The sequence below is a fragment of the Myotis nattereri genome (assembly GCF_964212035.1).
Source record: "Myotis nattereri genome assembly, chromosome: 17".
NCBI lineage: Eukaryota > Metazoa > Chordata > Mammalia > Chiroptera > Vespertilionidae > Myotis > Myotis nattereri.
This window is the reverse complement of record NC_138092.1, coordinates 46,768,927-46,782,580: the sequence shown is the minus strand read 5'-3', so window position 1 is coordinate 46,782,580 and position 13,654 is coordinate 46,768,927. Positions and strand designations below refer to the sequence as shown.

At 41.6% G+C, this 13,654-nt stretch overlaps 1 protein-coding gene across 1 annotated transcript in view; it reads left to right on the top strand.

Moving 5' to 3' along the window:
- SPIDR (scaffold protein involved in DNA repair) overlaps positions 1-13,654 on the top strand; it is a 273,150-nt gene that overhangs the window by 177,140 nt on the left and 82,356 nt on the right. The window contains exons 9-10 of the mRNA XM_081110967.1: positions 8,160-8,355; positions 9,731-9,966. Of these exons, the coding sequence (XP_080967093.1) occupies positions 8,160-8,355; positions 9,731-9,966 (432 nt within the window). The remainder of the gene's footprint in view (positions 1-8,159; positions 8,356-9,730; positions 9,967-13,654) is intronic.

Below are 13,654 nucleotides of genomic sequence, written 5' to 3'. Positions count from 1 at the left end.
TCTTAAATGCAGATACTATTTTTAAAAATGAAAAGGTTTGGCATATATACATATAAGATTATTATATGTTTATTTCTCAAATAAACTTACGAAAAGTATTTCCTTGCTCAACTTTAAGCTATTCTTTCTTTTTCTTTTTTTTTTTTTTGTAATTCCTTGTTAGTATTTGGAATGTTAAGTAAAATTGGGTATATATTTCTTTTATTTTAGGTTTATTACCTTTGTGCAAAAGAAATTGAATAACCAAGTCTAATTTGCTCTTAGGGTGATATGCATACTTTAGGGAGTAAAATGAAAAGACATCCTAATATATAAAAACCCTGGGTCCATCACAACTGGAGGCTCCACCAACCGAAGTCAGTCCTGCAGTCAGCTCTGGGTTGCTATGGTGACCCAGCGCTGACTGCTGCGGCTGCAGGCGTGGTGCCCCAGCACTGACTGCTGGGGGCGGGGGGGGGGGGGGGGGGGGGGCTGCAAATCAGGCCCGGAGAGAGGCCTAAAGAGAGAAGCAGGGTCTGATCTGTAGCTTCTGTGGCAGCTGTTGATCAGCACTTATCTCTCTCTTTCTCTCCAGGCCTCCACAAGGGCTGCTGATCAGCCCTGCCTTTCTGATCAGACCCTATTGATAGACCCAGAGACGCTGACTGGCATAGAAACCGACCAATCAGAACCAAATCTGGGTGAAGTGTGAGGAGTCAATGGTTGCCTAGGAGGCAGAGCTTTTAATGCTGACTAGCATAGAAACTGACCAATCAGAACCAAATTGGCCAGCAGAGGAGGGCAGTTGGGGGTGAGATCAGGCCTGCAGGGGAGGGCAGTTAGGGGTGATCAGGAAGGCAGAGGCAGTTAGGGGTGATCAGGCCGGCAGGGGAAGGCAGTTGGGGGCGAGATCAGGCCAGCAGGGGAAGGCAGTTGGGGGCAATCAGGCTGGCAGGGGAGGGCTGTTGAGGGTGAGATCGGGCCAGCAGGGGAGGGCAGTTAGGGGTGATCCGGCAGGCAGAGGCAGTTAGGGGCGATCATGCAGGCAGGGGAGGGCAGTTGGGGGCAAGCTCAGGCCGGCAGGAGAGGGCAGTTGGGGGCAACCAGGCTGGCAGGGGAGGGCAGTTGGGGGCGATCAGCTGGCAGAAGAGCAGTTAGGTGTTAATCAGACCATCAGGGGAGCAGTTAGGGGGTGATCAGGCTGGCAGGCAGAAGCAGTTAGGGGCAATCAGGTAGGCAGGTGGGCAGGCGAGCAGTTAGGAGCCAGCAGTCCTGGATTGTGAGAGGGATGTCCGACTAAACCGGGAGTTGGACATCCTCCGAGGGGTCCCAGATTGGAGAGGGTGCAGGCTGGGCAAGGGCTCCCCACCCCCCCACCCCCCCACCCCACCCCCGTGCACAAATTTCATGCACTGGGCCTCTAGTTAAGTTATAATATAATGTTTGCAACAAGTTCCTAAAGTATATGTTAGGGAAATACTGTGTTTTTTCCTTCTTTTAAAGGTGAAAATAAAGATCTTTGTTGCATCATTCTAGTGTTTTAGAAACATTATTAAATGTGTTATTGCAAATTTTATTTCTGTTGAATTTTTTATTGAGGTATAATTGACATAACATTGGTGTCAGGTGTACAACAGAATGATTTGCTACTTGTATAAATTACAAAATGATCACCTCAGTAAGTATAGTTAACATCTGTCAACCATGCATAGTTACAACATTTTTTTCTTGTGATAAGGACTTTTAAAATCTACTCTCTTAGCAACTTTCAGGTATGCAATACAGTGTTATTAAATACTAGAGGCCCGGTGCACGAATATGTGCATGAGTGGAGCCCCTCGGCCTGGCCGGCAATTGGGGCTGTCTCACCCAGTCCCGATCGAGGCCAGCTGGCCAGGGGGAGGGACCACGGGAGGTTGGCTGTGGGAGTGCACTGACTACCAGGGGGCAACTCCGGCAGTTGGACCATCTCCCGAGGGGTCCCGGATTGGAGAGGGTGCAGACTGGGCTGAGAGGACACCCCCCCCCCCCCACACACACACACACACACACACACACACGTATGAATTTCGTGCACTGGGCCTCTAGTTGTAAATAATGCTAAAGTGTACATGGGTGCATATATCTTTTCAAATTAGTATTTTGGACTTCTTTGGATAAATACCCAGAAGTGGAATTGCTGTGTCATAAGGTAGTTCTATTTTTAATTTTTTGAGGAACCTCCATACTGTTTCACATAGTAGCCTCCATACTGCAATTCCACCAACATTGCACAAGGGTTCCCGTTTCTCTACATCCTTGTCAACACTTGTTTGTTGATTTATTGATGGTAGCCATTCTGATAGGTGTGAGGTGACACCTCATTGTAGTTTTAATTTGCATCTCTCTGATGATTAGTGATGTTGAGCATTTTTGCATATGTCTGTTGGCCATCTGTATGTCCGCTTTGGAGCAGTGTATATTCAGGTCCTCTGCCTATGTTTTAATTAGATTGTTTTTTTTGGTGTTATATTGTATGAGTTTTTTATAATTTTTTTTATATTAGTCCCTTATCAGATATATAATTGATGAATATCTTATCTTAATTGATAGGTTGTTTTTTTAATTTTGTTGATAGTTTCCTTTGCTGTGCAAAAACTTTTTAGTTTGATGCAGTAACATTTGTTTATTTTGGAGTGGTGGTAGTTTCTTTGTTTGAGGAGATATATCAGAAAAAAAATTACTAACAGCAACGTCAGAGTTTACTGTCTGTGTTTTCTTTAGAAGTTCTATGGTTTCATGTATTACATTTAAGTCTTTAATCCATTTTGAGTTTTTCCTTGTAGATAATGGAAGAGGTAATGTAATTTCATCTTTTGGCATTTATCCAGTTTACGCAACTCAATCTATTGAAATAAACTGGCTTAACTCTATTGTATGTTCTTGCCTCCTTTGTTATATATCAATTGACCATATAGGTGTGAATTTATTTCTGGGCTCTCTATTTTGTTCCATTGATCTCTATTATTTAATGATCTCTAGGTCTGTTTTATGCCAGTACCATACTGTTTTCATTACTATAGCCTTGTAGTATAGTCTGATATCAGGTAGAATGATACCTCCAAATTAGTCTTTCTCAAGATTGCTGTAGCTTTTTGTTGTTGTAGTAGTTTCTTATAAATTTTATAATTATTTGATTTATTTCTGTAAACAATGCCATTTGTATTTTGATAGGGATTGCATTGAATCTATAGATTGTGTTGGATTGTTTGGAAATGTTAATGATGTTCATTCTTTCTATCTGTGGTACTTCCATTTATTTGTATCTCTTTAGTTTGTTTCTTCAATGTCTTATACTTTTCTGAGTACTTGTCTTTTACCTCCTTGTTCAAGTTTATTCCTAGGTTAGTTTTTTTTTTATGCAATTGTAAATGGGATTGTTTTCTTATTTTCTCTTTCTGATAGTTTGTTATTGGTGTATAAAAATGCAACTGATCTCTGCATATTAATTTTGTATCCTGCTGCTTTACCAAATTCATTTATCAGTTCTAATAGTGTTTGGGTGAAATTTTTAGATTCTCTATATATAGTATTATGTCATGTGCAAATAATGACAATTTTAGTTCTCTTCATTTGTTAAAATCTTTGAGTTATTTCATCAATGTTTTTTAGTTTCAGAATACAAGTCATGTGCATGTTGTGTTAGATTTATATCAAAAGTTTTTTGGTTTTTTGCGATTATAAATTATTTAGATTTTTAGTTTTGGTGTCCACATGTTCATTGGTAGTATATAGAAATACAAATTAGTTTTGTGTTATGCTATGATCTTGCTGAACTTACTTATTAGTTTTAGGAATTATTTTATTGATTACTTGAATTTTCTATGTGAGCAGTTGTAACCTGCTGATATTCTATTTAGTTGTTCTATTAAATAATGAGAAAGGGGTGTTCTAGTCTCCCACTTTAATTAGGGTTTGCTGATTTTTCCTTCCAGTTTCATTAGTTTTTGCTTCATGTATTCTGAATCTGTGGTGTTTGGTGCACACACATTTAAGATTGCTATGTCTTCTTGGTGGACTGACCCTTTCATTATTATTTAATATCCCCGTCTGTCTCTGATAATTCTTTGTGCTCTTAAGCCTGCTTCATGTGGTAATAGTATTCCTTCGCACTATATTTGTATTAGTGTTAAATGATATATTTTTTCCATCCTTTTAGTTTCATCCTATTAATTTTTTTTTTTGAGAGAGAGAGAGAGAGAGAGAGAAACTTCGATTTGTGGTCCCAACTATTTATGCATTCATTGGTTGATTCTTGTATGTGCCATGAACGGGGATTGAACCTGTAACCTTGGTGTATCAGAATGACACTCTAATCAACTAAGCTACCCAACCAGGGCTGATAATATATATTTTAATTGGTTCAATTAAACCATGTACAGTTAATGCAATTATTGCTATATTAGGACTAAATCTACCTTTTTATTTTTTGTTTTCTCTGTCTTATTCTCTCTCTGTTTGTTCCGTTCTCTGCTTTCCTTTTCCTGGCTTCATGTGGGCTACTTAAACATTATTTAGAATTTTGTCTTAATTTTTTTATGTTTTTGTACATATCTCTTTTTATAGCTATTTTATTGGTTGCTCTAGTGACCAGTGATGGCGAACCTATGACACGCATGTCAGAGGTGACACACGAACTCATTTTTTTGGTTGATTTTTCTTTGTTAAATGGCATTTAAATATATAAAATAAATATCAAAAATATACATCTTTGTTTTACTATGGTTGCAAATATCAAAAAATTTCTATATGTGACACAGCACCAGAGTTAAGTTAGGGTTTTTCAGAATGCTGACACGCCGAGCTCAAAAGGTTCGCCATCACTGCGAGTCTAGTCATTACATCATATATATACTTATCACAGTCTACTGGGTCAACAATTTGCCATTCTGTGTGACGTGTAGAAATCTTATTTCTTATGTCCCTATATTGTCCTCATTTATATTATCATTATCTTAGTATTTCCTGTGCATATATTTAGAACCATATCACACAGTGTTATGATTTTGCTTCAAATCCAAATAAATTTTCAAAAACAACAGGAGTAGAAAAGCCTATTATACTTATGTATATTTTCCCACTTGTATTTCTTTGCACAGATCTGGAGGTTCTGCTCATTGTTTTTTCAGTCTGTGTTTTCTTTGTTGTTCATATTGGTTAAAGTCTATTACTTTATCTTCAAGTTTACTTATTCTTCTCTCTGGTCCCTCCATTCTGCTGTTGAACCCATTTATTGAGTTTTTTAATTATTGTATTTCTTAGTTTTGAAATTTCATTAAAAATATTTCTTTGCCAAGACTGTATATTTGTTTGCTGAAACTTTCTATTTTTGTCTTGTTTGCATTTGTAATTGTTCATTGAAACATGCTTATGACTGCCTTAATATCTCTGTCAGATAATTCTAACATCTGTTTCATATCAGCATTATCATTTAGTAATTGCCTTTTTTTATTCAAGGTGAGATTTATTCCCCCCTTGTTTTAGTATAACAAGTGACTTTTTATGGCAACCTGTCCATTTGGGGTATTTGACATGTGGACCTTATTTAAATCTATGTATGTGGCTTTGTCTGGTACTGCTCTGAGACAAGAAGCGGGTGCTGCTTATTACTGCTAGAAGAAAGTCAAAGTTCAGATTCCCACTTGACCTCCATTGGTACCTGAAGGGGAAAGGACTCCTAGTTACTGCTGGGCAGATATGAGTTCCATCTTCCTGCTAGGCTTCCACTGGCATCAACCTGGCTGGGAGGGAGCTTTGTTACTGCTCCCACCTGGCTTCCACTGATAATACTGGAAAGGGTTGGAGGGTGGAAGGTGGCCTCAGTAATGCTAGGCAGTGGTCGAAGTCCTGACATTCTGCCAGGCCTGTTTGACTCTGTGCCAGAGGAGTGGGGAGGGATGTTTGAATACTAATGTCAGGTGTGGGTGGAAGTCCAGGTGGGCTCCACTGTTACTAGTACACTGTGTATGTGGGGAAACTCTTTACAAGCCTGCAGGCATGAAAGCCCCTATCCCGCCTTCTCACACCGCCACCACTGGCTATGCTGTGGTCGGCAAACTGCGGCTCGTGAGCCACATGCGGCTCTTTGGCCCCTTGAGTGTGGCTCTTCCTAAGCCTTAGGAGTACCCTAATTAAGTAAATAACAATGTACCTACCTATATAGTTTAAATTTAAAAAATTTGGCTCTCAAAAGAAATTTCAATCGTCGCATTGGCTCTGTTGACTAAAGAGTTTGCCGACCACTGGTACGGAGACCCCTATTACAAGCTGATGAGGGTGGAAGTCTGGGTTCCCCTAACTCTTTGCTGGTGTGCGTGAGGGTGGGTAACAGTTTTTCTGTGATGTTTGCCTAGAGGAGAGCAGTTGTTTTCTGAAAGCTTTCTGTTTCACGAGGCTGCTCCATCCCTAGTCCTTTGATTGAAGAGATTAAGCTTCTGTGGAGGCTTTTCCTATCTGTACCCATTACTGTTTCCAGATTTTCAGGTTCCTCCGTTCCAAGTCTGGAATATAAGAGGCAAAAAGAAAACCCAGGAACCTGTTGTCCTCCTTCTCTCCACCTTTCGGTGTCTTCTTATATTTATTTATGTCTAATGTCAGGCACTTAGTTGTACTTAATGAAAGAAATAGGAGGACATATGTCTAGTCCATCTTCCCAGAAGTGGAAGTCATAATTCTTTCCGAATGTTAAGCAGCACTGTGTTTTGAGGCATAAGTGTTAGGGTCTTCTCAAATCAGATGTCTCAAAGGAACCAGGAGAATGTCTCTTATATTCCCAGACTTCTCTACTTAAATATGAGGCATGTCTGTGACTGTGGTCCATTTGGGTGTATTCCTTTGATATTTGATGTCGAGTTACCATATTTTTCCAGTATAAGACGCTGTGTTTTTTTCTAAAATCATTGGACTGCAGTCAGCGGAGGAGGGAGCTGTGAGGGTGCTTAGCTGCCCATACCTTGTCAAACAGGCTGCCTCCAATCACGAGCCTTATTACTGATGTCAGCTGATGCTGTAATTGGAGGTGGAGGTGGAGAGTGCGCAGATGCAACAGGGACTTGGGGCATTCTGAGCCCATAAAGATGTTAAAAAATAAAAAGATAAATACCAGTAAGTGATTGTCTTACTCTGCAAAATTCAAACTAAATGCAATCAGCTATGCAAAAGAGCATGGAAATAGAGCTGCAGAGAGACAATTTGGACCTCCTCCCACTGAGTATATGATCGAAGAGTGGAGAAAACGGAAAGAACAGCTCCTTAAAATGCCAAAAAGAAGAAGGCCTTAAGAGGAAAATCAATATGTTTAAACTATTGATTTTCTTTTTTTAAAATATATTTTTATTGATTTCAGAGAGAAAGGGAGAGGGAGAGAGAGATAGAAACATCAATGATGAGAATCATTGATTGGCTCCCTCCTGCACGGCCCCTACTGGGGATCGAACCTACAACCTGGGTATGTGCCTTTGACCGGAATCAAACCCGGGACCCTTCAGTCCGCAGGCCAACACTCTGTCCACTAAGCCAAACTGACTAGGGCAAAAGTACTGATTTCTTAATTTTGGGTTGGAAAAGTGTGTGTGGGGGGGGGGGGGCGTGTTTTATACACAGAAAAATACAGTATTTGAAAGATTAGATCTGTCAGAATGTAAGAAGGTGTTATTTGTAAATAGCATTTATTATTTATTTTTAATGTTTAAATTTTTATTGTTGAAAGTATTATACCTGCCCTCTCCCGAGGCCTTCACCACACTATTGTCTGTGTCCCTGGGTTATTCAAATTTGCATGTATGTTCTTTGGTTAAGAAAGTAATAGCATTTATTTTAATGGCTAATTCTTTGAGCTTGTTGCTAGTCTTTGCTCACTCCCTGCATTGCTCCCTGAGGAATCCTAAGGCCATCTTCTACCAGAGTAGGAGGATCTGAGAGAAGCCCAGGCACTAACCCCTGTCCTGATAGAACTTTCACAGGAAAAGGAAAAGTAGACCCATCGGCAGTCACTCTTGAGTATGTGAGGGCAGCTGTCACTCAGTGGGCTAGCTTTTATCTGTAGAAGCAGGCAAGTCATTATTCTTTGTGTTCCTGATTTGCAAGAACATAAGGAGAATCCAGGTTTGCAAATAAACTGTTGTATTTTTTCCCCTTTCCAGGCAAAAGCTTATTATCCCAAATGAAAGTTGCCCTGTTATTCTGAATACTTATTTCTGTAAGAAAGTTGTTGCCAAAGAAGATTCAAGAACAACACATGAAGTGCACTTTTGGGACACACCCCTTCCAAGAAGAAACATCACCTTATCCCAGATGTTTAGATTTAAGAGTCTAACAAATAATTCACCTGAAAGCCAGGTAACTCTCTTTGGCTTGGACGTTTTATGCTTTGTAATAATATTTGAAAGGATTATAAGGGAAGATGTTTACTTTTGGTCTTACTTCAAATATTCAGCTAATATATATGCTAGAACATCTTGTATTATTGCTATGCCTAAAGAAATTATAGTTCAGTTCAGTATTTAGTTGTAACATTTTATAGTATTTTATGTAATTTTAATATTTATTCTAATTTATTAATATACTAGAGGCCCAATGCACGAAATTTGTGCACAGGTAGTGTCCCTAGGCTTGGCCAGCTATCAGGGCCGATGGGGCCTTCCTTTGCCTGCTGCCTGCCCGGGCCTTCCTTCGTTCCGCACCGCCCCCTGGTGGTCAGCACACATCATAACGAGCGATCGAACTCCCAGTCTCTTGGTCGAACTCCTGAGGAGACATTTTTCATATTAGCCTTTTATATATATAGATATGAGTGTTGATTTTTTTCTGTTCTCATTTTATAATTACCTAAGATTTTTATTTAAGCCCTCTTTTCTTATTAAAATGCATTTTAATATCTGTATCACTTAGGATTAAAAGAGCTGCATAAACTTGAGATTATAAACTGGAGATTGTTTTTGGCATTTTATTGGCCCTGAGCCATGATCATCTGCCAAGATAAGTTTAGGGAACCACCAGTCTTCCCTTGCTGTAGGCATGAAGTACACTCCTGGGACCCGTCCAAGCTCTGTGGCTCTCCAGTGCACCTGCCTCAGGTCGCCATGTTACTTGATTCAGCACTGAATGGAATGCTGGGAGTGACAGACAGCATGAGGGAATATAAGAAAGATAGAAAAGCAGACAGATTTTCACCCTGTTTTGTATAAGTGCAATCAAGCAGAGTCTCCAGAGACTTGGCTCGGTTGGAGCATCCTCCCATACACCAAAAGGTAGCAGGTTCAATTCTGGTGAGGGCACATGCAGGAGGCAACTAATTGATGTTTCTTAATATCTTTCTCTTTCTCTCTTCCTCTATCTAAAATCAATTTTTTAAAAAATATAGGTGATAAACTTTTTAAAAAATGAGTGTTTGGAGGGAATTATGTGAAAAAGAGAACTCTCTAATTAATTTAAAATATGGCTCAAAGTGTATTATTACTGCTTCAACTTCATGAAGTATGTTTTCAGCAACAGCAGTAATGAAGCTGCAGTATAGCCTAGTGGTTAGGAGTATGGACTTTGGAGCCAGGTGTTCTGGTTCAGTCCTGCCTGGGCCACTTTCTTCTAGGTAACCTTGGGCATTTTTCCTTTAGTGTTCTCCATTTACATTATGGGATTACCTAAGAATATCATTACTTGTTAGTGTGTGCCCTCATGAGTCATAATGAAATCTTCCCTTGCGTGTCTTGGCCAGGTTCTGTGCAGTCTCCCCACCCTGAGGACAGACTGGACCCACAGGCACTGCTCATCTCAAGCGCCCCTGAGCGACTCGCTCCTGGACACAGTAGAAAGCCAAGGAGCTGCCACGTGGTCAGGAGTTGGAGTCCCAGTGGTGGTGCAGAGAGTTTACTTTCTTCCCTGCAGGTGTCAGCAGGGAGGCGGCTCCGCCGCTCTGCCCAGCTCAGACGCACCAAGCTTCCCAAGCTTCCGGTGAGTGACAACACAGGCATGGGGGTACCTAGAGTTACTTAGAGAAAGGAGAGGTCTTTCAGGAGCAGTTTTTTGGCTACCCTCACCATATAAATGGGTTGTTTTTGTTGGTTTGTTTTCTTGCATCAACATTTGGGACTAGGGTATGACAAAGGATTCTATTTATTTATATAAAAAGTCCTACTAAAATAACTTAATTTGTACCATTTACTTTTACCTTTAATGAGTCATGTTATTGCAAGTAATACAAATACAAACTATACTAGAATTGTAGAAAAGCCAAGATGTGGTTACCCTTGCCCTAGCCAGTTTGGCTGAGTAGATAGAGTGCCAGCCTGCGACTGAAGGCTCCCAGGTAAAAAAATGTGGTTACTCTACCTAAAAAGACCACGCACTGTATTTTTAAAAAAATATATATTTTATTGATTTCTTACAGAGAGGAAGAGAGAGGGATAGAGAGTTAGAAACATCGATGAGAGAGAAACATCCATCAGCTGCCTCCTGCAATCCCCCCCTCCCCCCGGGGATATGCCCACAACCAAGGTACATGCCCTTGACCGGAATCGAACCTGGGACCCTTCAGTCCGCAGGCTGACACTCTATCCACTGAGCCAAACTGGTCAGGGCAGACCACTCACTGTATTATCTGTCAAATTTTACATCTCTTAAAAACCTGAGTGAATGACAGTTCATAGATCTGTAATCTAGCCTTTCAGAGACACTGTTTTAATCCACATAGCGCTACTTACCAGAGTTTTCTGCAATGATGTAAGCGTGGTGTATCTGTGCAACCCAGTGAGGTAGCCACTGACTGCATGCGGTTATTGAGCATTTGGCTAGTGGGACTGGGGAACTCAATTTTAAATTTTACTTAATTTTAATTAACTTATTTTAAGTAGTTCCATGTGTTTAGTGGCCACCTGGTTGGACAGTGCTGCTAGATGGATACATACATAAACAAGGACAACTGTGATTCAGAATCACTTTTGCTCATATGAACAGAGAGAAGGATGTCTTCTTCTCAGATGTAGGCTCTTCCTGGCTTTACATTTTTTCAAATTGCTATAGACACATTGTTGACTGAAGAGTTTATTTCTTTATGTCGGATCCTTGGCATAACCTTTGAGGTTGTCTTTCTTCCTATGGTAAGCTGCCCTTGGAGCAGTAATATGGATTTACAACAGAAGAGAACTTAGAAGTATAGATGCCAGTTCATCATCATTTTTTCTATCTACTCTTAATAAGAAAACATATTATAGAAATAATAATCATTCTATTTTAATGGTGCCTTCTGATGCTATTCAAAAGGAGCAACAAGGAACACTTCTGTATTAATTATGAATTCTCTTCAAGTGTATGGCCCTTGATTTGAAAGTACTATGAATTTCAAAATGTCTCCTTTAGGTGTGGCGTTAGAGAATATTTCTTTTGGATTATAGAAAAAAATTTTTATTTGTGTGAAATACATAAACATTCTATCAGTTTTAAGGTTTTTACTATGACTTGTACTATAGACCAGTCTTGTACTCTTTGACTTAATTCTGTGGTAAATCCAAACAGAATTATCTGAGATAGTTAAGATTAGATGCAGGTTTCGTTTTGCTTTGCTTTTTATGGCACATACCCAGGGTTAGGTTTCAGAGAAGGTAATACTGAGCAAGCTAGGCAGTTAGGACCTCGGTAAAGCTTTCCCAGACCAGCACCAAACCACACACTTTGAGGAGATGGGGACAGCAGGGACTGAGTCACAATGATGAGAAGACAAGATAGAACTGGCAGTGAGGTTGCTTCCTTGTGAGTAACCACAAACAGTGTGCCCCTCGGAGGTTGTGTCCCTGCAGCTCCTTCGGTAGCACTTGTTTTACGTGTTGAGCAAGTTGGAAGCTAGAGTGTGACGAATTGCTGTCAGTGGTCCAGAACATGGATTTTTTTGGATTTGTACCTTAGAACACACACTGGGACATGGGATGTGACTGTGCTTGTGGAAGACTGAAAGAAGGACAGGCATAAACCTTAAAAAACAAGAAGACAGTTATTTAGATGCAATGAAATGCTTTTTGCATGCTATGTTTCTTGTAGTGCACATGCAGTTGTATAATGCTGAGGCTAGAGTCCCATTTTACAGCTGAGGAAACTGAGCCTCAGAGAGGTTCCTATTTACTGACAATTATATTGGTGGACAAAAAGAAAAAAATAATGAACTATAGACTCCCAAAATGACAGGGTTGTAGAGAATGTTGATGCCAAAAAGGGAGAAAATCGAGTTAGAACCAAGCTGTGCTTAGATCGAGGCTGACTCAGAAATCAAGTCACCCTGGGGCAGCAGGAGTGCAAGTGCCCAGCCATGGGAGAATTGGACTGTGCGGGGAAAATGAGCTTTTGGACAGAAGGCCATAGCATTTGACCATGGGTTTGAGGACAAGGCATCTGAGATATTTTTTGAGTACAAACAGTCCTATTGTATAACTGATAGCTAATATTTTCTGGCTTCATTTGCTACTATAATGATCAGACTCTCCAGTTTCCAAATCAATTTAATATTGAAGGAAAATTATACTTAACCCTCTACTAATTCTTTGCTAATTTATACTAATAAAAGCGTGATATGCAAATTAGACCGGACAGCCAAACAACATCCCGGACGTCCTTCCAGACTAAGCTGTGGTGGCGGGGGCCAAGGCAGAGGCAGTTAGGGGCGATCAGACAGGCAGAGGAGCAGTTAGGGGCAATCAGGCAGGCAGGGGAGTGGTTAGGGGCATCAGGCAGGCAGGCAGAGGCAGTTAGAAGTGATCAGGCAGGCAGGCAGAGGTGGTTAGGGGCGATCAGGCAGGCAGGCAGAGTGGTTAGGGGTGATCAGGCAGGCAGAGTGGTTAGGGGCAATCAGGCAGGCCAGGGAGCAATTAGGGGCATCAGGCAGGCAGAGTGGTAAGGGGCAATCAGGCAGGCAGGCAGAGTGGTTAGGGGTGATCAGGCAGGCAGAGGCAGTTAGAAGCGATCAGGCAGGCAGGCAGAGGTGGTTAGGGGTGATCAGGCAGGCAGAGGTGGTTAGGGGCAATGAGGCAGGCAGGGAAGCAGTTAGGGGCATGAGGCAGGCAGGCAGAGTGGTTAGGGGTGATCAGGCAGGCAGGCAGAGTGGTTAGGGGCAATCAGGCAGGCAGAGTGGTAAGGTGCAATCAGGCAGGCAGGCAGAGTGGTTAGGAGTGATCAGGCAGGCAGGCAGAGGTGGTTAGGGGCGATCAGGCAGGCAGGCAGAGACAGTTAGAGGCAATTAGGGAGGCAAAGTGGTTAGGGGCAATCAGGCAGGCAGGCAGAGTGGTTAGAGGCAATCAGGCAGGGAAGCAGTTAGTGGTGATCAGGCAGGCAGGCAGAGGTGGTTAGGGGCGATGGGGCAGGCAGGGGAGCATTTAGGGGCATCTGGCAGGCAGGCAGAGGCACTTAGGGGCAATCAGGCAGGCAGGCAGAGTGGTTAGGGGCATCAGGCAGGCAGAGGAGCATTTGGCATCAGGCAGGCAAGCAGAGTGGTTAGGGGCTATGAGGCAGGCAGGCAGGTGAGCGGTTAGGAGCCAGCAATCCCAGATTGCGAAAGGGATGTCCGACTGCCGGTTTAGGCCCCATCCCTGCAGGATCGGGCCTAAACCGGCAGTAGGACATCCAACGAGAATTCCCAGATTGCGAGAGGGTGCAGGCC